The sequence below is a fragment of the Marmota flaviventris genome, chromosome 2, assembly GCF_047511675.1.
Source record: "Marmota flaviventris isolate mMarFla1 chromosome 2, mMarFla1.hap1, whole genome shotgun sequence".
Taxonomy (NCBI): Eukaryota; Metazoa; Chordata; class Mammalia; order Rodentia; family Sciuridae; genus Marmota; species Marmota flaviventris.
The window spans coordinates 114280654-114306091 of record NC_092499.1 but is presented as its reverse complement, the minus strand read 5'-3'; the positions used below and the strand labels follow the sequence as shown (position 1 = coordinate 114306091).

The 25438-nt window shown below is 52.9% G+C and overlaps 1 protein-coding gene across 3 annotated transcripts in view; it reads right to left on the bottom strand.

Moving 5' to 3' along the window:
• Positions 1-25438, bottom strand: part of Coro2b (coronin 2B) — a 136459-nt gene that overhangs the window by 69275 nt on the left and 41746 nt on the right. For all 3 annotated transcript variants that reach the window (XM_071608425.1, XM_071608424.1, XM_027926044.3), the window contains exon 2: positions 1062-1262. In XM_071608425.1, coding sequence (XP_071464526.1) covers positions 1062-1262 — 201 coding nt within the window. The remainder of the gene's footprint in view (positions 1-1061; positions 1263-25438) is intronic.

The window sequence follows — 25438 nt, the reverse complement described above, 5'->3', positions numbered from 1 at the left end:
AGCTGTGCTGTCCCAAGGCAGACAGAGAGCCGAGGCCATCTGTCCCAGGAGGGGAGGCAGACTACATTTCAGAAGCCCACCAGCAGAGCTGACAAGTTTCCCAAAAAAGTAACAAAACATCTTTAGCCTGGCATGTGGCTCACGAGCAGCTTTCCTGTCCTGTCCTACTTGAGGCCAAGGCAGATGCAGACAGGGGAAGTCTTAGGATCCCTGCTAGACCATCACAGGGAAACAAGGGCAGAGGTCGAGAAACACCCAAGCCTGCGGCCAGCAAGCGGCCGAACCCAGGCTCCTGCCTCCAAGCGCACTCATGCTCCAGGGACATCTCTGTGTATCAGGCCCTGTCCTCGGGATCCTCAGAGCTGCCTCCTCACTGGGAAAGAGGATCTGAAGCTTTTCTAGAACTTTGATACCCCGCTGTGGGTAGGAGAGACTAAAAAAATCCATCCCCCGGCACCATCCAGCAGAGGCAAGGCTTCCTTCCTTCCACAGGGGAAACGGTTTGGTGGGAGTGGGGATGAGTCAGGCCAGGAAGGGGTGCTCAGCCATAAACAAGCAGGACTGACAGCGAGCACTTTCCCTGAGGCGAGTGACCTCCCACAGCCCCCTAGGGCCTCCGCCCAAATGGCTGCAACTTAAAAATTTCATGATCTAGGCTTTGCAGACTTAACCTGCTGTATCCACATCAACATCCACGGAAGGCAGAGGACCTTTAGCTGGCAGCGGAGATGAGGGGGAGGTACGCAATGGCCAGGCTCTTGGTGGAGGGCCATGATTTTTTAAAGAGTGGGATATTTTTGCAGATGCCCATGCACCTGTGGCTGGGTCTTCATCCGCTCCAGCTCCAAACCCAAAGGATGCCCAGGGAGCTGATCTGAGAGCCGGGCTGGTCTTGGAGACAGTGTTCCAGTCCCTCAGGAAGGGAACCCCGTGGACACTGAGGGCAGTGGCTTGTCCAAGTGCACACCTCTGGGAAAGTTCTGGAAAGAAATCTCAGGTCTCCTGGCTCCCCGGCCTGCACTTGTTCTGTTGTGTCTCATGAAAACCCTAGGGCCACCTACCTGCTCCAGGGGGATGACAAGGAAGGAGCCACCTCCGGCGCTCTCGGTGACAATGGCCAGGAAGCGGGCATTGACTGCACAAAAGTGGTTGTCGTGCACATTCTTGGTGATGGGGATCCCATCGAAGCAGTGCTCCCGGTTGGCCACCTTCCCGTAGACGTTCCGGAACTTGGAGCTGCGGTACTGCGGACGCCAGGACATCTGTGAGGGGCCAGGAGAGATGAGGGTCAGGCAGGTCCCTGCTCTGTGAAGGGTCTGGGCTGGACACCAGGGAGTTAGGGGTGCAGGAGGTGAGCAAGCCCTGGGGCCTGCGCTCAGGGAGTTGGGGGGCAAGGTAGAGCCTCCACCAATTCTGGGCCCACGATGTGCCAGCCCTGTGCCTACCAAAGTCCTGTGGGAGCAGAGACTGGCATGGGGCATTCACACACTTCCTGCTTTAGATGCCCATGCCCATCCCACCTTCCAGAAAGATGGTAGGGTTCTTTCATTACCAAGGACCATGCCAAGTGAGGGAGCAAACCAAGCACACGTGGACTGCCGCCTGTCTAGGGTCCAAATTCAGTATGGGAAGACAGGCGGGGGGCTGGGTGATCACAGAGATTGAAACAATGCTGATGGCCAGGGGTCAGGGGGGTGTTCATCTATGCACACCCCCCTGACCCCCTCCTCTTGTTAGAGCTTCTAGATTCTTTCTAAAGTTTCTAATCCACAAGGGCATCCTCAGAAACCTCTTAGTCCTACATGTCATCAACATTGCCATCATTACCATTATCATCATCATCAGGCACAGAGAGGTTAAGTGACTGTCCAAGGCCACAGAGCAGAGTAGAGGCCTAAACATAGGTTTCTCCTATGCAGGACTACCTTTTGGAGCAAGATTCTTAATGTGAGGCCCAAGAATCACTGTATCAAACTCACTCGGGGTGGAGGAGATCTCTGAGCCTCCCACGCCACCTACTACAAACACAAACTCCTCGGTCCCAGTGCAGGCCTGCAGAATCCAATATTTTATAGATGGGGCCCAGAAATCAGCACTTGGATCCGTTTTCCTTGCCCTCCCCACTCTCCCCCAGCAAGACAGACACACACACTGAAATTCCCCAGGGGAGGAAAAACAAAAGGGAACACCCCCACAGGACCAGGAAGCCAACTCTGGGAATTTGCCTTTTGCACTTGGTTTAAGCAAAGCCAGGAGCTGGGCCACAAGGGCCTCCGGGAGGAAGGGGAAGCTCAGAATCCAAGGGCAGTCCCAGGGAGGACTCCTCACCGCGGGCAAGCTGCTGTGGGCAAGCTGCTTCCCCAGCTCTCGGCCCCCTCCTCCCTGCCTCTCCACTTCCCCAGGGCCTTCATCCCAGCAGGCTGTCTCCCACTGTCCATGGCTCCCCACCTCCGGCCTTGGCTGTGCTGGACCCTCTCCCACCTCCTGATCTCTCTGCTGGCCATATGAACGTGGCCATCTGAACAGTCATGCTGGAGAGCCCAGGACGGGGGCCTGTGGGCCACTGCTGCCCTGAGGCCTTCCCCTCTCTGGCAAACCCTTCCCCTCTCTGGTGTCCAGTTCCTGGGTGACATCATCCATCCCCAAAGTGGAATCCCAGGTGGTCACTCAAGGTCCCTTCACATGGCACAGAGATGAAGTTTCTAATTTTAATAGTTGTGTGTTTATTTTCTTTTGCATTAAAATAAAACATAGCATACATGCCAATTCCATGGTGTCACAGATACTATTGTTAATGAGATTTTTTTTATTATTATTTTTTTAAGTCGTTGACGGACCTTTATTTTATTCACTTATTTATTTGTGGTGCTGAGAATCGAGCCCAGTGCCTCCCACATATGAGGCAAGTGCTCGACCACTGAGCCACAACCCCAGCCCTATGGGGTTAATTTTTAAGAATCGATTCAAAGAAAAATAAAGTATGAAAAATATAGGATGGGTGGTTTGTGGAGCTGGTAAAAGTTCAACGGGAGGGGAAAAAGCTGGGACTCACTCTGTCTCTTCCAGGTAGAACATTCTAGATTCCACAGTTCCCATGGAAGAGAGGTGTTGAGCTTGCTCCGACCAACCCCCAGCCCCTTGCTGGAGCCTTTTGCCCTGCAAAGCCTTTTCCTCCCCGTCTGCCCAGCCCAACCTCGGCCTTCAGGACCTGACTCAGATCGGACTCTGGCCCCCAGAGGCCTCCTCAGAGCCCAAGACAGTCAGGGCCTCTCCTGGGCTCCTGGCCCCAAGTTCTCCCTCCCTGCTCTGTGACGTCAGGAGGTGACACCAGGGTCTTCTGAGCAGAACTGAACTCTGGTTTGTGCTCTTTCTGGACAGTTAGTCCCTCTCTGGAGGGAGCCCACCCTAGTGAGGGACAACATCTCAGCTTCCACCAGAACACAAAGAGTCCAGGTGTGGCAGTTGGGGACTTTGACAAGTTCTCCTTTAGTCCAGCATAGCCACAGCTGGGCCCTGGGGAGCGGGCCTCATTAGAGGCAGAGTGGCCCAGCTCTGTGCTCCTTCCTCCCACAGGGTCTCCAGAGGACTGTGAGGAAATCGTCACAGGCAAAGGACTGGGAGCCACCCGGAGCTGAGTTCAACTTCCATCTCTGCTACAGACTAGCTGTGCGACATGGGGAGGCTACTTAACCTCTCTGTGCCACCTCCATCTGCTCCTATATAAAGGAGGCTAATATCTGCACCACCTCTGAGGGCTTGGGAGGAGTCTATGCCAAGCTGCCACCATGTGCCAGGACAGGGCACACTGACCTGATGGGATCTCCTGGGCTCTCCTGACAACACCCACATTTACCCTGATGCCCTGGGGGAGCCCTCAGCTGCCCTGTCCCTGTGTCTGTTATTGTGTCTGACATCACTCCTCCTCCTCCTCCTCTTCCTCCACTCTCCCTCTTCCTCTCCAACCCCTGCTCTCTCTCTGTCTCCCACTTCCTGCCCTTTTCCCTCCCTCCCACCGCCCCAGTTCAGCTGTGGCAGAGGCTCCTGGTGGGCACCTCGTATGCTTCTTGATGATCCCTTGGCCAGTTCTGATGGTTGCCCCTGTGCCCAGCTGGTGCTTCTGAACTGGACCCTGTGTCATGGGAGACCTCAGCCCCCAGCCTGGGGGCTGCACTCTGCAGGCAATTCTTCCACTGAGCATGTCCTCCAGAATGGGCCTGGGAGGTTCTAGACAGAGGACGGCCTGCTTCCCAGGATGTTGGTGTGGGGGGTCTTTCCAGGGCTGGTTCACAGCACGTCCTGCTGGACTCTTGCCAGTGGCTGGTAGACTGAGAGCCATCTCACCTGGGCTTTGGGAGGGCCCTTCCTGACCCTCGGGCCACCTCATTGGGCCTGCAGGTGTAGTGCACATGCGCCCAGGCCAAGTGTTTATGGCAGAGCCCTGGACTGGAGCCTGCAGAGCCCGGGCTCTCCCACCAACTTCCAGCAAAGAGACCCTTTGCCTCCCGAGCACCAGCTGCTTCTCTCCCCCTCGCTCCCCCCAAGTCCCTTTCTTTCTTCTTTTGTGGAATTACTGGAAAGGAATTTGCAAAAATCATGACTCCTGCCTCCTTATTACTGCTGCACGCATTTCCCACAGAGGACGGCAATATCCTCCTCAATCCCAGCACCACTGTCACATCAAAGGAACTGAAAGTCCCTCCGTGCCACCTAATATACAGTCCATATTCAAGTTTCCCTCAAAATGTCTTTTGCAGCTATTTTATTTTGTGAATTCAACAAAAGTCCACGGAACCAGGCATGGTGGCACACGCCTGTGATCCCAGCGGCTCTGGAGGCTGAGGCATGTTCAAGGCCAGCCTCAGCAACTAAGGGAGGACCTAAGCAACTTGGCAAGACCCTGTCTCAAAATGAAAAACAAAAAGAGTATAGACTAAGGAACAGGATAGCTGGGTCTAATGGTGGTTCCATTCCAAGTTTTTAAATGAATCTCCATACTACTTTCCAGATTGGCTGCACCAATTTGCAGTCCTACCAGCAATGTATGAGTGTGCCTTTCCTCCCACATTCTTGTGAACACTTATTGTTTTTTATATTTTTTATAACTGCCATTCTGACAGTGATGCAGCTACATCAATGTTCATAGCAGCTCAATTCACAATAGCCAAACTGTGGAGCCAACCTAGATGCCCTTCAGTAGATGAATGGATAAATAAACTGTGGTATACATACACAATGGAACATTACTCAGCAATACAAGAGCATAAAATGATGGCATTTGCAGGAAAATGGATAGAGTTGGAGAATGTCATGCTAAGTGAAGATAGCCAATCCCAAACCAATCAAAGGCTGAATGTTTTCTCTGATAAGTGGATGCTAATCCATAATGGGGGGCAGACATGGGATGAGTGGAGGAACTCTGGATTAGGCAAAGAGGAGGGAGGGGAGGGGAGCGGGGGCATGGGGGCAGGAAAGATGGTGGAATGAGATGGACATCATTACCCTAGGTGCATGTATGACTGCACATATGGAGTGATGCTACTTCGTGTACAACCAGAGAAGTAAAAAATTGTGCTCCATTTGTGTACAATGAATCGAAGAACAATCTGCTGTCATTTATAACTGATTAGAACAAATAAATAAAATTTTAAAAAAGGGCTGGGGAAGTGGCTCAGTGGTGAAGTGCCGGGTTCCATCCCTGGTACCAAACAACAATAAGAAAAGGGCATGGGCTGTGTTTGGTTGTGACCTTGCCTTTGCCTCTTTAATCTAGAACACTCACATCCCCTGGTTTTTTAAGTGTCGTTGACTGTTTCAGGACACCAGGTCAGCGTTGCATAAAAATGTCCCAGCAATTTGTCACATGTTGCCTCATGGCATCCTCAAAGTTGTTCCTTCACCCACTGTAAACTTGTGTCCCCTCTGTCTCCGGACTATATAGCAGGTAAGAAAAGAGAAGAGGGAAGGGATGGGGGACGGCAGGGGAGGAGAGGACAGGCCACAGGGGAGGTGTGAGCAGGTAGTACCTGGCTGGGGCCAGCGAGGGGCCAGCTGGCCAGTGCCAAAGGTTTATTCTGGAGGGTGCAGGCCAGAGGCTGAAGGCCTGGCAGTTGGCTTAGGCCCAGCACGCACTGCGGAGGTCTGCACTTTACACACACACACACACACACACACATACACACACTCACCCGCCCCCATTCCTAAGGGGCTGAGCTCACTCTGAGATCAGAGGCCTGGGTGTGCAGGCAGCAGGCAGAGGAGCCTCCTCCCTGTGCTGGGGAGGCGGCGGCCACGCAGGGCTGCAGCTGGAGCAGCTACGGGGCCTCAAAGGGAAATCATGGGGCAGTGAAGAAGGGATCTGAGAATGGGCCCTTCACCTCTGATGCCCAAAGCCAGATCCCGGGGTCCCGGCTAGTTCCAGTGAGGGCAAGCCATCACTCTCTTCCGATCCCTGGGAGGGGACTTTCAAGATTTAAGGGGATGACCTCTGGTCAAGGGCAATGGGGAACAGTGGCTGGGACTAGTTGGCCTCTCCTGAGACAGCAGGGCTCCTCCACTTTATTAAAGCCTTGGTGTCATAGCATACAGGAGCTTCCGGGTCATCCTGGTCCTTCTTTAAAAACCCTCCCTCAATTGGGCTGCTGTGACCCTGAGTGACAATGGCTCTCCCAAGGCAGTTGCCACCTCCTCCAGGGCGTCCCACAGAGATGATTAATGCCTTAGGTCTGTAGGCTTCCTCTCTCCAGTTACTAGCTGTCAGTTCCCAGCTCATCCAACGTTTGGCCCCTGCAAGTCCCAGCCCACCCCATGCCTGGCCCAGGGCTCCCTGGGGAGGGGACTCTGTGATGCTGGGGGGAGGGGAAGATCTCTCAGCTTAGTGGGAAGGCAAGAGCCAAGGCCAGGCCCAGGAGGTTCCCCTTCTGGGACTGCAGCCAGAGCTGGGCCTTCAGCTTGCTGAGGTTCTGAGTTCTGCTATCCGGCAGGATGGGCGTCTGGCCACTGCCCTCCTGCCAGGACCTGCTCCTCTGGGTTCTTGCTTCAGACATGAAGCCCTGGCTTCTCTGGGCTCCTCGTTACCAGGACGTCAGGGCCTCTAAACCAGTGTTGCTCTTGGGCTGGGGACTAGTGAGTCCTGTGCTGCTGGTAGCATGTATCAGCAAGGGACCAGGAATCCACAGAATCACCCCAAAGTTTGGCCATGACCCACCTACACCCTAGTTCTCTCTGAGACCACCTTGCTCAGCCCTCCAGCTGTTCAGTGGGCAGAGCTGGGCAGATACTGCCATCCCATTTACAATCTATGGTATACAAGTGACGAATTAGAGCTCAGAGAGGTTTGCCCCAAATCACAGGTGGGCAAAGTGGCAGAGCCAGCATGTCAGCCAAGAGCTTCTCTTAGTCTCCTTCTTTCCAGTATCATATGCATCTTGTCCTTTTTCAGCCTCTCCATCCAATCTCTTTCCCTCTCTACTTGCTCCATAAATGTAAAGTACTACACAAATGTATAAAGAGATCATAGTAGTCAGGGTTTGTAGAGTCAGAAAAAAGTCCAATAGTTTCTACCTCATCTCTGCCACTTGTTAGCTCTGAGATTTTAGACTAATTACTCAACCTCTCTGAGTATGTGTCTCCTTATCGATAAAATGAAAATAAGTCACCCTGCTCACTGGATACAATGAAACAACCAAATGCAAGGTCCTGGCAAGGTGTCTGGCACAGGATGGGTGCTTTCCAAACACTAGTTCTACCCTCTTCCCTTCTCCTGTAAGGGAGGGGCTCTGACCTCAGGAAACCCGGTGTTTACCTGGTGAGGCCAGACTCTGCCAGGAGGAAGAGGAGGAGGCTGGACTAGGCTGGCCCAAGGTCAGGAAGAGGCAGAGAAAGGCTCTGGCCTCCAGATGTTCATATCTGTTGGGCCTGCTCCCTGGCAGCCTCCCCTGGGCCCAGGACCATACTGGTCTCCCTCTGAGAGGGGAAGGCCTGGAAGGAAGACGCTCTCATTTCGCAGATGAGTGGCCCTTAAAGCCTCTCAAGAAATGGAAGCTGGCCCCCTTCCTCTGAGATAATCACTATGTACACCCCACATGGAAGCAAATTGTATCCTGTCCTTGGCTCTCAAAAATGATTTATTGTGGCCAGCGGGTGCATTTTCTTGATGACGATGATGAAAATTTAGTTCTTTAACTGGAACACAAAAACTTGTCTGGTGGCTTTGATTTTCCCCTGTCTTTGGCTCAGGTGGGGCAAGCTCAGGGCTCCATCCATAGCAAAGGGCCGGGAGGAAGCCCCACGGGCCGCTTGATCTGCCAGGGTGGCTGCGGGGCACTTGTTCCCACAGGCAGCCCATCCAGAAAGAGTGGCATTTTTCTGTGGTTTGGTCACTGCTGTGTCACCTGGGACAAGTCACCTTCCTTCTCCAGCTCAGGGTCATCATCTGTGAAACGTGAAAATCAAGGCACCAGGGTCCTGGAAACGGTAGGAGGTGGAGCACTGAGCCCAGGGACGGAGGGGTGAACGGAAGGCGCTGTCATGCACGGCTCCATCTCTGTCATGCACGGCTCCATCTCTGTCACCCACAGCTCCATCTCCATCACCCATGGCATTCTGGGGCCATGGATGAGAGCTGCTTACCTGGTCCTCCTCCATCTGAGTCTGCTCTGCTTTCCCGAGTCCAGGAAGATTGGACACATAGGAGGGACACAGGGAAACGTGGAGGAAACACAGGGTACTAAGATGCATGCCAGGCTGAACTCGTCCCCAAGGGGACGCTAAGCTTCAACTTCCTTCTCTGTGAAATGAAGAAGTGAGAACCTATTGTGTTTTTTGGCTTCTCACTGACTTCCAGGATTTTTGAGGAGACGCTATGGCTGTTCAAGAAATTCCCAGCAGAGAAGCCGGACCACACATCTTCCTGGAGTGCTCTGAGAACAGTGTACGGCACTTGGCCTTGGGGGGTCAGGGCGCGCTGGGAGCGGGTGCCTGGATTCTCTGCCCCCTACAGCACAGCCGATGGCAGCAGGCTGCAGGGCACAGGGCGGAGTCAAAGACCCCAGCCCACCTCCAGCTGGGCACTGCAGTGGCGCAGAGGGTAGGCTCTGCCGCCAGGTGACCCTTATCTGAATCTAGACTCCACATCCCCCTGGTAGAGTCCCCAGACCTCTCTGAGGCAGCACCCTTGTCTATAATATGATGCTCTTCTCCACGGTGTGTGTATGTGTGTGTGTGTGTGTGTGTGTGTGTGTGTGTGGTGCTGGGGATTGAACCCAGGGCCTTGTGCATGTGAGGCAAGCTCTCTACCACCTGAGCGATATCCCCAATCCCCCCATGATGCACCACGTTCTTAACTCTCTTCCTTCAGGTCTCAGTCACCTCCCCACCACCCTGAGTAAGCACAGGCCACCAGGGATTTCTGTCTCTTGTTCACGGCTGGCTCCACAATGCCTAAAATAGAGCCTGTGCACAGTGAACGCTCAAAGAATGTACAGGCCAGTGGCTCCAGGGCAATGACGTACTGGTAAGTGTATAGCTACCAATGTTGAGGTGGGTGGGTGGCCCAGGGGGTGTTTTTTTCTCCTGTAAGGGAGTATATGCTCCCACCATGAGTATTTCAAGGAATCACGTGATGTCCCTGAATGAGTAGTTGATCTAAACAGTAATGGTAATAAGAAAAAGAGGGAGAGGCCCTTCAGACAGACAGATAATGAGAGGCTGCACCAATGGGGTGGGGTTTGCTACCTCCCTCAGCATGGCATCTGCCAGACCCCTGGCCCAGTCACTCCCAAATCTGCCCATGCACCCACGTCATCTGAGGAGCGTGCCAGGAAGGCACAAATCAGTGGACACCAACGTTGGAGAATGCCCGCCCCCCCCCCCCCCCCGCAGCCCATGTGCTGAGAGCAGGCTAAGCTGCATTGCCCCCTACAGCACCCCCTAGCCACAGGTGACCATTTCAATTCAGGTGAATTCCATTTCAATCAAATTAAAAATGAATTCCTTGGTTAGACGCACATTTCAAGTGCTCGATGGCCACAGGTGTGTAGCGGTCATCACAGTGGACAGATCCCAGAGCATGTCCATCATGCTCTGCCTGGGCCCCCCAGAGTCACCTCCTAGGAAAAAAGAACCAAACCACACCTCCACACCTGGCAGCTCCTGGATGGGACGAACAGGGACAAAGGAAGGCTGTGATATGGAGTCACCCCAGAAGACTCCTCTCCACCCCAACAAACATGCAATTCCTGACCAGGCCAGCTCGGCTACCAGCCCAGAGGGAAACTTCTCATTTCCTCCTTCTTCTCAGCCATGGATGGGGTGCCTCCCCTCTGCCCAGCCCCATTCTGCTGCCCTCAGGGGCCCAAGTCCAGGGGGCATGCGTATGCTGGGAGGCACCTTCTCAGCAGTCTGCGGATGGGAGGAGACAGATCCGTCCACCAAAGACGCTGGGTGCCCAGCGAGACAAGGCCAGCCAGACAAAATCTATTCCTGGACCAGGCTTCTGCCCTGAATCCTGCGGCCCTTGCTGCTCTGCTGCACTGGGCTGTACATGGGAGGAGAAGGCTTCGGGCCTCCTCGCCTCAGGCTCAGGAGGAGAGCTGCCCACCTCCCCCAAGGAGGCCTACGTGGGGAACCCAGGCCCTGGGTTCTGCGCTGGGCTCCTGGCTCGTCCCGCCACCTCCAGCAGCCAAGGTACATTCGGTGCTTTCTGTGAGTGAAGCACTCCGCACTCGTTCCATCCTGAAACTGGGTTTGTCCCGGGTCACCAGTGGAGGAGTGGGATTCCAGAGTTCAGCTTGGATCTGACACTGGAGTTTCATTTTCTTTGTCGGCTCCCTAGCTGCGCTGGGTGCCACGGAGGGCAGGGCCTGTGCTTCTTCCTATCTTCCCAGGGCTTCACTTTGGGCTCTAAACTGTGCTGATAAATGTTTACTCGATGCACAAGAGAGTGAAGGGACAGGAGGGCAGGGAAAAGGGACAGTGACCAGCCTCCTCCCCTCAAAGCCTTCCAACACCCTAGTGCTCCCCATCACAAGTCTTGTCCACCCCATACCTGCATCCCAGGACCTCCGACCTGGGCAGAGAGCTGGCGGGGGCAATGTCTGCCTCCCCCCCAGCCCCACTTCCCTATGTGGTCCTGACACTAAAAGGCTTTCAAGGAGCCAGAACCTGCCAGAACAGAAAAGGACGCACCTGCCTTGAAAATCCAGCCTCTCATAGGACAGACTGAGGCCCTGAGCGGGGAAGTGACTTCCCCAGGGTCACACAGCAAGACCACCTGGCAACCAGTCCGTACTGCAGGCCTCCTTTCCTGGGACCATAGGAGCTGGTGCTGCCCCCTTGCCTCTACAGGGGGCCCAGTGGAGGTGTCAGGGCAGACAGTAGCAGGGCAGGCTCATCCAGGGAACCCCCAACCCCTTCACTGGGGTTCTGAGCCCTGTGTTCCTCTTGCTGGGGGAGAGGCAATGGTGTTCAAAGCACAGGGCCCACAGATGGTTTCTATTTGCAGCCACGGAGCCTGGTGTGTGCCAGGCTCCTGACCTATTTTGAGGAACTGAGGGCCCCGCTGGCTCAGAGATGGCCTCCCACTCACACCCCCTTCACCCTCCGTCTGGCAGGAAATCAGATGAGTGGTTCAAGGCCAAAAGGGAAAACCTTTGAAAATGAGGCTGGGTGGCCGGTCTGCAAGCTTGAACAACCTGGATAAGGAATCCTCAGATTGAGTCGCCTGCTTCAGAATCACCTGAGATGTTTGTGGAATGCAGGTTTCTAGGCCCCACCTCCAGCCTGCAGAGCGCAGTGTTTGGGAGTGGGCAGGGAGTGTGCATTGTAACCAAGCCCCCAGACAGGTCCTGGTTTGAGATCTTTGCTATTCTACCCATTGTCTATGGACTAAGCACCCACATCCCCCAGAGCTGCTTAGAAATGCAGAATCCCAGGCCCCGCCCTGACCTGGTCCCTCTATCAAGATCCCAGGTGAAGTGCATACCCTGCTCCAGTCCAGCGCTTCTCCAGCTCATGTACACCAGCCTCCTCCAGCAGTCCTAGTCCTGTTAGAACACAGGTAGCTGGGCCCCACCTGCAGCTTGCGGATGCAGGCATCTGGGGTGGGGCCTGAGAATTTGCATCCCAAACACTGTGTTCTGCAACAGAAGCCACTGGCCCCAGAACCAGACTCTGGTCCCTGAGCTGCGGGGTGAGGAACCCTGTGCCTCTGAACCTTTAGCCCTGCAGCCTTGAAGATGCCCCTAACTTCTCTGAGTCTCAGTTTCTCCACCTGTAAAATAGACATGAGTCATGCTTTATTCTTAGGATAGTTTGAGGATCCAGTGAAACAATTAATCATTTGTGTGAAAGAGCTTCCTGAGTGGTCACTACCCCATAAAAATCTGTACATAAATTTATTTGTATCTTTTAGTGTGTTCTAGGTGATTCCATCAGCCTGGACACCCACCCAGAGTACAAGTGCTGGTCCACAACACTGCCTTACATTGCCATGCACATGACTGCACCCAGTAGGTGCTCAATAAGGGCTGTGATTCAACCCAGTCTCTTGTTCTCAGTCCAATTTTCTTTCTACTCTAATCCCTATTTCTCACACCCTCTTCCCTGGCCCCCAGTCTCTTGGTAATGAGGTTAAGCAAGTTTTTTAAAAAGGCTGTGTCAGAGTCAAAGGCTGAGCTGGGGAAAGGCCAGATCCCAGCTGGTGCCACCACCTCCAAAGGGTTGCCAGCTGTGAAATGCCCTCCTGACTCTCAGCATGATTTGGGATCCCACGCTCAGAGAGCCCCCAATGCCCAGGTCATTCCCCTGAGGGATGTCATCGCAAGCCAGGGCACAGCAGGGTTATGTGTTCACCATCATGCAGACCTAGCCAGGGTGGACGCTGCTATGTCAAGTGTGCGTACTGGGGAAGGGGACATCTGAGATGCCGGGGTAGAGTCCCTGGGCCTCCCTCTGGGAAGGTTGCTGACTCCCTCTGGCCCTCAGATTCTGCAGAGAGGTCCTTCTATTTGTTGCTCCTTGTAGCCAGGGGACCTTCAAGCTGCTGTCTCTCAAAGATCTTGGCTTCCCTTGGCTGCTACGCTGTCCCTGTGGTAATATAGTTTAGGCCTCCCTTTGCCCTTCCCAAGAGATAAGAGGTCTAAATTACCAAGGGGACAGGGAGGTGGGGGGATGGGCAAGGAAGAGAAGGCTGGGTTGCTGACTGAGTCCTTTCCTCTCTGTTGAAGAAAAGAGGAAGCCTATCGATCAGTGCCCCAAAATAAGAAAGGAAAAGTTGAAATTCTTTATGTAACTGTCACTTTGGGTATAAAAGAGGGCAGCACATTGACTTCCCTGCAGAGCAGCCGATACCAGGCCACAGGCGCAGAGCTTATTTGGAGATAAACTCTTTGTATCGTCATCCCCTTCTGTCCTCCAGGGGCTCTCGTAGGAGGAACAATTTCCTCCTGGACTTTAGAGACAATTCAAGGGGCCTCACCAGCTGAGGGCCTAGAAACTAGAGCAGGAACTTTTTGATTAAACTTCACGTTACTGAGGAAATAAAAGGGTTTTTGTTTGAACACCCCTCTGATGACTGTCTCTTGACGCTCTCCATTTGGCACTGTCTGCCTTACAAAAAGGATCTGCGAGTCCCTGTAGGTCCCAGCAAAGAAAGGGGCTCTTCCTGGATCTTCAGCCATCAAGTCCCCTGCACATCCTCTGCTCCCAAAACTCACAAGGGACACAACTCCATTCTAGTGGCTGCATGGGGTCCTGCCGTGCTCCTCCAGCCTGAGCCCTGCTCAGGAGGAGCGACCCGGCCCTGCTCTCCAAGGTGACAGCAAACTAGCCCTCTCCCCAGGAGGAAGGTCCACTTGTGAGAGACCGAGCAAGTTAACGGAAGAGGCTGGAGCCACCCTATGGGAAGGGGCCAGGAGGAGGGGGTCAGGGAGGGTCATAAAGGGCCTGACTTGTTTTACTGTGCTTTGCTCTTTTGCATTTACTAACTGCGACCTTCTCTCTAAACAGCATCCATTTACCCAGAAAAGGTTAGGACTACTAAAGTCGGATTCAAAACAATTCAGGTTCTGACATCTTTTACAGCAACACAACAGTCTTAGGAGCCAGGCATGTTAAGAAAAGGCTTTTTTCTCAATTAGGTCTCCCTGTGTGAATTGATGAGGACTCCCACCTGGACAACACCATCCTGCAGGAGTCCTGGTCAGGCACCAGGGCCAGGGAAGGCCACCCAGTACAGCCTGAAGGACTGAGAAGCAGAGACAGGGAAGTGAGGGTCCTTCCAGAGATGTGCCTGGATTCTCTGTAGTTTGAGCCAGAATCTAAAGGGAAGGGAGGCTGTGAAGGTTGAAGGTGGTCTGAGAATATAGGAGTCTCTCTCTAACTTCCTGGTTGGGATTCTGGAAGGAGAGAGGACACTGCTCTGAACAGTGGGCCAAAGAAAAGATGGCTCTTCCAGTGAGGATGCCAAGGGGCGTGGCCAGGGAGGGGCGTGACCAGAGGAGTGTGTCTAGACGGGGGCGTGGTCAGACGGGGCGTGGCCAGATGGGGCGTGGCCAGGTGGGGGCGTGGAGCACACTCCAGAGCCGGCTTCAGCTCCTGCCTGCTGGGGAGGACACGGCACACACCCCTGAGGAAGGGCCTGGAAGGTCTGAGCGATGCAGTTGCCTCCTGAGTGACAGGCGACTGCATCAGAGGCTGTTGGGGAGCCAGTCTGGTACTGGGGCAAGATGGCGAGTGAGACTTGGATTCGTAACTTGCAAGACTGGCCATGGCCCAACTAGGTATGGAATCCATCAACAGGGCCAAGAAAAACACGGACCATGAGTTTGTTAGTTGCACATGCCCAGAGAATGCTCTGAGATAGGACCCACCAGACACACCTCTGTACATGTCAGCCAGAACATTTAGAACCAGTGCAGAGCCAGGGTCCCTTTCCCCTGCAACACTAGAGGCCACATCAGCCAGGTCGTCTATACCCCAGATTCCAGAGAAGGAGCTCTGAAAGATGAGGCTTTGGGAATCATTCTAGCAGAAGCCAAATCACCCCAAAGAGACCGAGCTTTGATGTCATAATTATGGAATCAGACCTGCCAGCTGGGGCTCTGGAATGAGAGCCATCAGGTCTGTACCTTCTCTGCACATCCAAGTTGTGAGGGCTGCCAGGTAAGGCCGTGAAGGCAGTGCACTGCAGAGACAGACCAGGTAAGAGGCACCCCTGGAGTCACGCAGCCTGGGAGCACAGGTGCAGGGGGCAGGGTGAGGGCATCATCATCATCCCAGAGGCCTGGCTTGAGCAGACAAGATAACCAGGGGGTTGGGCACTTTCTATCTCTGAAACATTATTTCAGGCTTCTGGGGCTCAGGGGACCTGGCTGCCTGTCATTCTCAGGCCATCCATTACTAAAGATCAACAGAAAGTATGCTCCTAGCAATATCTGAGAGCCCACCCCAGTGATGTTGAGGGACATGTGGGGCCTTCCCTGGCAGCCACCCCAAGCCATTCCAGTAGCCTGTCTCTACTGGCCCATGAAGTGTCTCATTCCTGGCAGTTTAAGGGGCAGGCTTTCCTTGCCCAGGTGTGGGAGCACTTTCTTCTATGCGGTTGCTGGTGTTAATAGAGGTTAATGAATGGGTCCCCTGGGTCTCCGACCATCCCATGCCTGAGACCTACCCTCCCTGAGCCCCTGCAGTATTGCCTGGCTGCGGGCTGCAGCCGGCACGTGGTGTACACTGCCTGGTCTGATTGGTACTCTTCACATGAGCAGGGCTTAGCTTCTCTAGCAGTCTGTAAGCTGGATCCATCTGTCAGTTTCTAGAATAGCAAAGAGCAGGGGATCTAAAGCCAAAACCATTTACTAACTAGGTACACACCGTACAAACCTTTCAGAGCTGGGTTCTCATCTATAAAGATGGGGTATAACAGAGCCCACTGCTCAGGGCATTTCCATCCTCTTGGTGTCCCTTAGGGTGCCCTGCACAGGCAGACAGTCCAGAACCAAGTGACTGACTTTTGGGGAGGTGAGAAGTCCCACACAGCTTCAGAACTCTGTCATCTAGGTGTTCTTTGGGAGCAGTGGGACAAACTCCTGGAGAAGGGAGGTGTGCCAGGTGCTTTTGACTGGCCCCAGAGCAGCCATCCCCACTTCTGCCTGCCCATCTCTGCCACAGGAGGGGTACTCACTGTGCCAACATCCCTCACTTTTAGAAAAGGTTCCATGACCCAGGGTTGGCCAGTGAGACATAAGAGGAAATCTGCTGAGGTAGGGGTGCTTCTGGGAAAGATTTTTTTTTTTTCTTCTTAAAGAAAAGAGATGAACACGAGAAAAATTCTTTCTTGGCACATTATCTAATGCACAGCTTTCTGTCTTTGCTTGTATTTGAGGATAGAAAGTCTGGAGCTATGGCAGCTTTCTTGAAGCCGGGAGGTAACAAGCCCCAAATCAAAAAGCCAACATGATGAGAGGGCAGACCAAAAGGATGGAAAAATCATGGGTCTTTGAGGACACTGTTAAACCACCACACCAAACCCAGGACCCCTTTCCTCCAAATGGTTATGGTTCAATAAACCATAAATATTCCCAGAGCTTGAGTCATTCTTGTTTGGCTTCTTTGTTGTTGTTACTTGCATCCAAAAGCATCCTAACTGATAGAAATAAAGAAGAAAGGGAAGAGGGTGGCAGATAGCTAAGTCCTTGGGCATAGCCTGTGATGGGTACCCATGAGATCTCTCTGCTTTCACAGTCAAGAAACTAGAGAGAATGTGGAGGCCCTAGGACCACACAGCCCAGCCCCAGGCCTAGCAGACCCACCCTGCAGGGGTGAACAAAACCAAGGGCCTCTGTTTCCCTTCCAGGTTTTCTCTTATCCCTCAGAAGAGTCCTCAGGCTGGGCTGCTGCAGGGGCCCATGCAGCTGGGAAAGTCGCACAGCTCAGGGGATAATGATGACCAGGGAGGGGAAAGCAACAATCAGATGTGCCCAGCCCGTGGGTGCCCAGCCACCCTCCCTGCACCTCCTAGTGCAGCAACATTGCTGAACCTTAAAAGATTTCCCCCTTTTCCCTTTATTCTACTGAAAGCTGTCATTATTACAGAACCCATGAGCAAGAGGGTGGAGGTGGAAATGTGGTTGTGTATGCAAAATACCTGGCACAGCGCCTGGTGGGCACTGAGCAAACCCCACCACCCTCCTTCCCTTTCATCACAATGGCAACACCCGGGAACGGAGCAGAGCCATCGGGCAACTCTTAAGGGCGGCGGTGCCTCTGGCAGGGTGGCACCTGTCTTCTTTGCATTCCTGGTTTGAGACACGCTCTTGCTCCCGGGTGCTCTGCCCTCACAAGGTCTGCTCAGGTCTGCAGGAGGGCACGTGCCACATGCGGAGGTTCAGGAGCCCAATCTCCTGGCTCCGCAGGGTGGGGGCCCTGGTCACAGGGTCAGGGTTCTCAATTCGCTTCTTCCTCTGCCTCCTCTGCATCCTCCTGGTCTGAGCCTCTGTGGGGTTGACCCTTCCTCTGGTCCCCTGTCCATTTTGTAAGCCCACTAACAAGCGCAGAGAGTTGTCCTGCTCAGCTTTTCCACGCACAGCATTTCATCCCTGGCCTGGTCCCAGGCTGTGCTCTTTGCTTCAGGACCTCCTGGTCACTATGGAAACCAAGTATGTAGTTGTCCAAGTGCCAAACCCTTGGCGTCGCCTGCCTCTGCAGACTCACCTCTGCAAATAAAGTCTCTCCGCTCACCCTTCCGTGGAGTCAGGACCACCCCATTCTTTAGGGCACTTTTGTGAGAACAGAAAAAGAGCCACTTCCTCTGGCAGCTGCAGGCCATGGCCTACAGCTCAGTGAGTGGAACATGGATTTCAGCCCTTACCTGCTCCCCTGTCCGGTGGCCCTGGTGCAGCACACAACTTGCACAACCGTACTTAGCAGACCTACGTGGAGTCTTTCCATTTACCCTCCTGTGTTTCTGACTGAGGAGCTTTTCTCAGGCATTGACTACTCCAGAGCTTCCAAGGTGGAGCAGCCCAGCTTGGGAGCAGCTATCTAAGCAGACATTACAAGGGAAATTCCAAGACCCCCTCAGAGGTTCCCTGAGGCTTCCCCAGCATCTCCTTGCTGCTCTCATCTCTGGGCTCTTTGCTGTTAACACTGGGTCCAGTCAGAACATCTCTGCTGTCCACTCACAATTCATTCCCCACTGTCCCCAGAGCATGGCGGCCCCTCCCTCTCCCATTCACATCTTGCCCTTTTCCAGCCTCCCTATCCTGGGGCCTCTTCTCTCGGAGCCATGTCTCCTGGACCCAGCATCTCTCAGGTAAGGCTGGGGATGTACGGAGAGACCAAGGGACTGGGTGGCGTGGCGTGGGCAGGAGGAAGTGTGTGAACTCTGGAGGAGGATGGATGGACCCTGGTTAGCGACCTCTCTCGACCACTAGTCAGCTACTGTCCCGAGCAGGTTGCTTCACTTCTTGGGCCTCAGCTGTCTGTCCAATGAGGACAACAATGGTGTTCCCTCATTGCAGTGACATGGGGATCGAGGGAGAAATGCACGTAAAAGAATCGTAACATTACGTAACATCACATGGCTTAATCCAGTTGTTATGTCCTTCACTCTGTGATTTCTGTCTCCTTGTTGATGGTCCGGCCTGCAGCTTTCCCTTTCCTTTCCGTCCCCCTCCCCCTGCCCCCTCCCCATCCTAGGGTGGCCATGGGTGGAGACTTTTCACTTGGCTGAAGAGACCTAGCCCTTAAATTTGGCCCCTAAACTTTGCTGGACCAACCTGATAACAGTAGTCACAATTTAGTTGGCCTAGGCCCTCCTGCCTCTAGTGACCTATATAGGCATTGTTCTCGCCCGGGGCAAGCAGACTTTCTTGGACCCGTGGACCTCACCCGGGAGCACCCCTCCTTCCCAATAATGAGAAACTGATGTGACTCCATTTTTTAAAATAAATAAATAACAGCAGCTTCTACCTCAAGGCCTGTCCTAAGGAAGGGGGCATGACACTTGTCCTTGGAAAAACCCACAGAGCACTCCTAGGCAGATAGCCACCCTGCTGAGTTGTTTGTCTGTAAATAACAGGAGAGATCTGCAGTGCTAGGTGTCCCTGACTCAGTCAGGCTAGGTAAGGACCCATAGCAACGGCCACTAGCAACCTCCAATCAGCATGAAACAGGGAAAATACTTGGGATGCCAGATGACCCCCCAGTAGTTTATGGTGGTTGATAACATGTTGGGAAAGCATGTAGTTTAGAACGTACACCCCTCGTGGCCTAAACCAATCAGTTCAAAGGAATCCCCCTCTTGTACTAACCAATCACCCCTACCCAACTTGTTCCCACCAGTGAATGTGCTAATCAATGTTAAAAGTTGTTGTTTGACTTTCTCTCGGTATGGAATGATTTGTTGTGTGATGTTGTGACGTTTAGAGTATCCCCCCAAACCTATAAAATCTCACTGGACAAAGGACCAGGACTCACTCCCTGGGACCACTGCGTTGGGAATGGTTGTGAGTCCAGGCTCAAGCTTGCAATAAAGATTCTTGTGTGATTGTATCGGATTCGGCTCCTGGAGGTCTATTGGGGTCCCACAAATCTGGCATTACAATAAAACTCCTTTTGGTGCCTTACTCCTTCCTGTTCCATGGTTCCTGGCCTCCTGCACCCTGTTCTGCTTTACATGGATAAAATGAATAACGCAATATGTTGCAAGTTTCAATGTATTTGATACTTACTGTTGTACTTGCTACATATCAGGTACTAGGCTAAGCACTTTGCCAATGTTGACTGACTACATCTTCATAGCAACCTGGTGAAGTAGGTGCCATTACCTTTCCCTTATTATAGGTAAAGAAACTGAGGCACAGATTGCTACCAGGGAAAAACTTAAATAAACACTTGCTCTTCACTGACTTGCAAATCACCGACTTTGGAGGTCACACAGGCTGTCACATAGCCAGGTGATGTGTTCTCAGTCTCCCACTAGCTTTGCTGTAGATCACACCTCTGGCATATGGGTTATGATGATAACTGTTGCCTAGGTAACTCTTCAGGGACCCGAGGTCACTTTGGCTGAAGATACTAATTCTTCACTGTGGGTGTGCCACGGTGTTGGGGTTGGGATGAAAGGCTTGGCCTCTCTATCTTCACATTATGTATGTCTCCTTTGCTGCCTTAACCTCTGGGTCAGATTCCCCTCAGCACGGTGCATAGATAAGTTAATCATTTGAAAATGTTTTGTCCAAAACTATCATATGGAGCTAACTTGACCTAGACCTGCCTAGTCTCCCTCCCTCCCTCTCCATCCCATGCTTTAAGGTTAAAGACATGAGCAGCTGCCATGATCAGAAATGCCCGACCACAAAAGGAGTGAAAGGGGATGGCATCCAAGTTCCTGAGAGATCTCCAACTACCCCCAGGAAAGACATGGCATTCCTCCCCTTTATTAGCCCTTTCCTATCCCCCATCATTCCCACCCTGTACCTGCAACCCTCAGCACCCTGGGTTGAGAAGCTGACCTGTAAGCAAGTTGTGAGACACTGTTTTTCCGGTAGGGTGGATTTTGAAACCTGCATTTAACAAGGTGTTAAGTAACTTGCCCGAGATCACCAGGGAAGTTGCAGAGGAAGGATCCTAATCCAGGCCTAGCAGCTCCAGTGGATATGTGCGTAACAGTGGGCGATGCAGCCTCTCCATAGCTATTGTGAGAGATGAGATCACAGGGTGCAATGTGCTTGGCTCCTAGAAGGCACTCAATATACAGTCCTTATGTTAATGTCCCCTGATGGTTGAATGTTTGTCATTGTCATGACTAATACATGCAAAGCACTCAGCAAAGCTAAGCTGGCCTTTCTTCCCTTTGCTCTCTCCCTCCAGCACTGATGTCACTGGGTTTGATGGTGGTGGGAGGGGGTCTCTGCCCTCTGTAGAAGCTTCCTGCTGGGCTTCCAGCTTGCAAGCAGGAAGGGTGGGTGATCTGGGGTACTGAGGGAGAGTAAATAAATCCCTCAGCATGGAGCCTTAAGAAACTGGTGCCCCTGAAGTTCAGCAAGCCAAGTTGGCTATAATAGGGGAAAGGCAAGAGATGGGGGAATGCAAGATGTGGGGCAGGGAGGGGGCTGAGCCCTGCGCCCAGGGGTCCATGGTGGAGAAGCAGCTGGAGGGAGGAGAGGCTGCCCCTGCAAGGTTCAACTCCACAAATGATAACTGAGCCACCTAACACAATCCCCAAGGCCCAATGCAAATGCCACTTCTTGTTGCCATCATCCCATTTCCTTATCCTGCAGATACACACCAGACTTGGGGCAGTGCCTCTCACCAACCATGACTCTGGGGCTTGTTGTCAGACTCTCCTCACTGTCCCAGGCAGGAGGGACCTCTAGCACCCCAGCCCCAAGACAACACAAAGAGATGCAGCCTCCTTCTCTGTCCTGGAATCCCACCCATGTCTACCCCGGCACACATCTTCGTGGGCCACCCCCACCAACATATTCTTTCTTCTCGGGACCCACCTGCACTTGAAGGCCACCACCCCACTCTGGGCACTTAGGTTAAGGTGCCTGTCTGGTGCATTACCAGCCCTGCATTAAGACCTTACCTGGAAGATTATCCCCAACTCCCCCACGAAATGCCCACAGGGTAAAGAGAATAGTGAATACACAAAAATAAAGCAAATAATACACAAGAGGGGCTGAGGATGTAGCTCAGTGGTAGAGCACTTCTCTAGCACCATGAGGCCTTGGATTCCATTCCCAGTACAATAGGAAGGAAGGAAGAAATTTTATAAGTAATGCACAAATCACCTGTATTCTGCATTCGATGTGCCAGGAAGTACTGGAAGCAGGTTATAGGAATTAACTCTTCTAGTCCTTATTATCCCTAAGAAGCCAACATTACAGTGTTCCTTTGCAGATGCAGGAAGAAGGCAGACAGACAGTGAGTATCCTGCTAAGTCCATGGTTAGCTCTTAGTGGTGGTGGGCCTGGAAGTCTCCCAGGAACTGGCCCCCAGGGCCTGTGCTCAGAGCTGCTCACTGCAGTCTCCTCAGCAATTGCTGAGTGACTCAATGACAGACCTGTGGTCTGCTCTTCCAACTCCTGACTTGCCTTGTGAGACTGGCAGTGAGGTGCGGTTGGGGAGCTGGGCCCCCACAACCTCCGACCAGATCTCCTGCTCCTCTCCACAGCACTTAAAATCCACAGGGGGTTGGGGGGATTTTTTTTTTTTTTTTTTTTTTTTTGCATAAGTACTGACACCTGCCAGCCCCCGCCCCCAGGAAATGGAGTCCTGATGATAGGCCTGGCCATGGGCATTCCTGAGAGCTCCCCACTGAAGAACCCCGAGCCTCTGAGCTGAAAGCAGCGATTCCCTGACTCCTCTTACTGCCTCCTCCCCTCCCTTGGAGGCTGGCAGTTCCGCAGCTTCTCCTCCAGGCCCCTGCTCCTCTCTCCTGTCCACATCACTTCCCCAGAGGGCGCACAGGAGCAAGCAGAGAGCGCTGACCCAGCCCACCTCACACAGGTTGCAGGGTCCCCGCCAGGAATCCGGAGCAGGCCTTGGCAGACCGCGTGGCTCTGGAGCAGCCCTGTCAGTCTCTCCTCTCCCTAGGCCCCTGAACATCCCCCCAAAGTGTCCACCCCAGGCTTGGCTGAGTAACTCCCCTCCCTGCCACTGCTGCTGTCCTGCTGCTCACACACAGTGCAGTGGCCTTCGGCTTCCTGGCACTCACTGAGGAGATGACTTGCAGGGCCCCTGTGACCTTCACGTCTGCCAAGTGTCTGGTGGGGAGGGGCAGAGAGTCCAGGGCTCCCAGACACAGGAATGAGCCGCTTGAGGCAAGGTCAAAACTGAGTCACCAAAGGGTGCAGCGGGACTTCCAAGACAGTGGACACTTAGGCCTTTGGAAGAGCAGAAGAGCAAAACAAGCCCCGATTCCCTCAGGGGCAAGGCCATGAAAGAAATGTGTCACAAATCAACACATGTGCCAAAGTGCCCAGCACGCCCACAGGTCTCCCATTTGCAGAGGCTGGACCCTCCTCATCCACATCCCCTGTCCATGCTGAACCTTCTGGATGTCCCTCAGGGTGTGCAAAGTCCTCCTTACTCAGCAAGGCCCAATGCCATGGTTGGGATATTCAGTGGTAAAATGATCAGATCCTGAGAGCTGTGGCCTCATCAGTCCATCCTACTTTGAATGGGCTGACTCGGTGGTAACTATAAGCAGGTGGGGTGTGGCTAGAGGGGGGTGGGTCTCAGGAAGGATGCATCTTCCTTTCAGCCCCTCTTTCCCTCCCTCCCTCCCTTCCTCCTTCTGGGCTGCCAGGAGGGGAGCAGCACTTCCCCACCAGGCCGCTCCACCATGATGTTCTGCCTCATCTTAGGCCCAGAGCAATGGATTCTGCAATCTATGGACTGAGACCTGTGAAACCATGAGCCCCCCAAAAAAACTTGCCTCTTCTGAGTTGTCCTTGTGGGGTATTTTGATCACAGTGACAGGAAACTAACACACCCACGCCAAGCCCCCTCATCTGCGAGCCTTTCCCAGTAGCTGCAGACACAGCTCTGTCTGCTCAGAGCATCTCTGCATAGCTCACGGAGCCCTCACCCCGTGTGACGCGTTGGTTTCTCTCATCAGAGTGTGATTCCCTGGGCAAGACAGCCGCCTGTCTGCAGGTACAGAACTCAGTACCACATAAACCTGAAGTCATGAGACAGACGTCCCAGGACCCAATCTTGCCAGCAGGTGCAGGTTTTGAGGGACTGAAAAATGTTCTGATGGAGTTGCCCACTTTAAGGAAATCAGGGCACCAACATACAGACCCATATTTCTTTCCCCTTGAAAAATCAGAACCAGAAACTCCAGCCCCTGTGGGCTCACCCACCCACTGCTGCCCTTTCTGTTCTGCCCAAATCACCTCCTTCATTAGGACTCTTGTCCCACCCCTGTAATCCCTGGAGCTGGGTGTCCTGGTAGTGGCATGTAATGTTTTTTTTTTTTTTTTTCAATTGTTGAAGAATGAGTCTTTTGACTTCTGAAGCAGCCAGTGCAGAGAGATCTACATGTAAATCAAACAAACTGCATTTCTCGCTAGATAGCATTTGTGGATGAAAGCTGGGGGCGTTACATTACCCCAGGAAAATGAGCTGAGGCACGTCCATGTGATAAAATCCTGCTCAATAACACAAGGACCAAAGTTCTGATCCCCCCAACACCTGGGACGGTGTCAAATACGTGAAGCTGAGTGAAGCAGGCAGACCCGAAGGCTGCACTATAAACGGCCCTGTTTATGTGATATTCTGGGAAAGACTGAAGACAGATCACAGATTAGTGGCAAGGCCTGGGGTAGAAGGAGGGGCCTGGTGGGGAAGTGCTGCTCCCCTCTTGGCAGCCAGGAAGGAGGAGGAAGGGAGGGAGGGAGGAGAAGGTGGGGGGAGAAGAGAGAGAGAAGGGGCTGAAAGGAAGATGCATCCTTCCGGGGCACACCCCCAGAGACCACCCCCTCCAGCCACACCCCACCTGCCTACAGTTACCACCCAGTCAGCCCACTGGGCATTTCTGGGGTGATGGAGACGTTTTCTATCCTGATGGAGATGGTGGTTACAAAGTTGTACACATTTGTGAAACACATACAACTGGACACTAAAAAGGGTGACTTTTACTGCATGTGAATTATACCTCAATAAACCTAACTTTAAAAGAGAATTACCTGGACTGTGCAAGGCCCTGGGTTTTATCTCCAGCACCGCAAAAAAAAACACCCCAAAAAACAAACAACAACAACAAAAAAAAAACAACCACCCTTATCCTGTATCCTGGCTCTTGATAAAGAAAGCTGCATTATAAACACTGTGGACAGCTGGGTGCGATGGTGTATGCATGTAATCTCAGTGGCATGGGAGGCTGAGGCAGGAGGATCACGAGTTCAAAGCCAGCCTCAGCAACTTAGCAAGGCCCTAAGCAACTCAGTGAGACCCTGTCTCTAAATAAAATACAAAATAGGGCTGGGGATGTGGCTCAGTGGTTGAGTGCCCCTGAGGTCAATCACCAGTACAAAAAAAAGCCACTGTAGACAAACTTCAGGTTTATAGATTCCTAATCCCACCTGGCAGACTCAGGATACCTGGGTCCCTTCACCATTGATAGAATATTCTGGACACTCCCAGCAAAGAGCCTAGTAATAGATGAGCACAGCGCAGAGGAAAGGTCCCTGGTCACACTGGGTGGCCTTCAACCACTAACATTGGGGTCAAAAATAGTGGCACATGTCTGTAATCCCAATGACTCAGGGGGCTAAGGCAGGAGGATTGCAAGTTTGAGGTCAGCCTGGGAAGCTTAGCAAGAGCCTGTCTCAAAATAAAAATGTCTGGGAATATAGCTCAGTGTTAAAGGGTCCCTGAGTTCAATCCCAGTTACTATAAAAACATAAATAAATAAATTAGAGTCTCT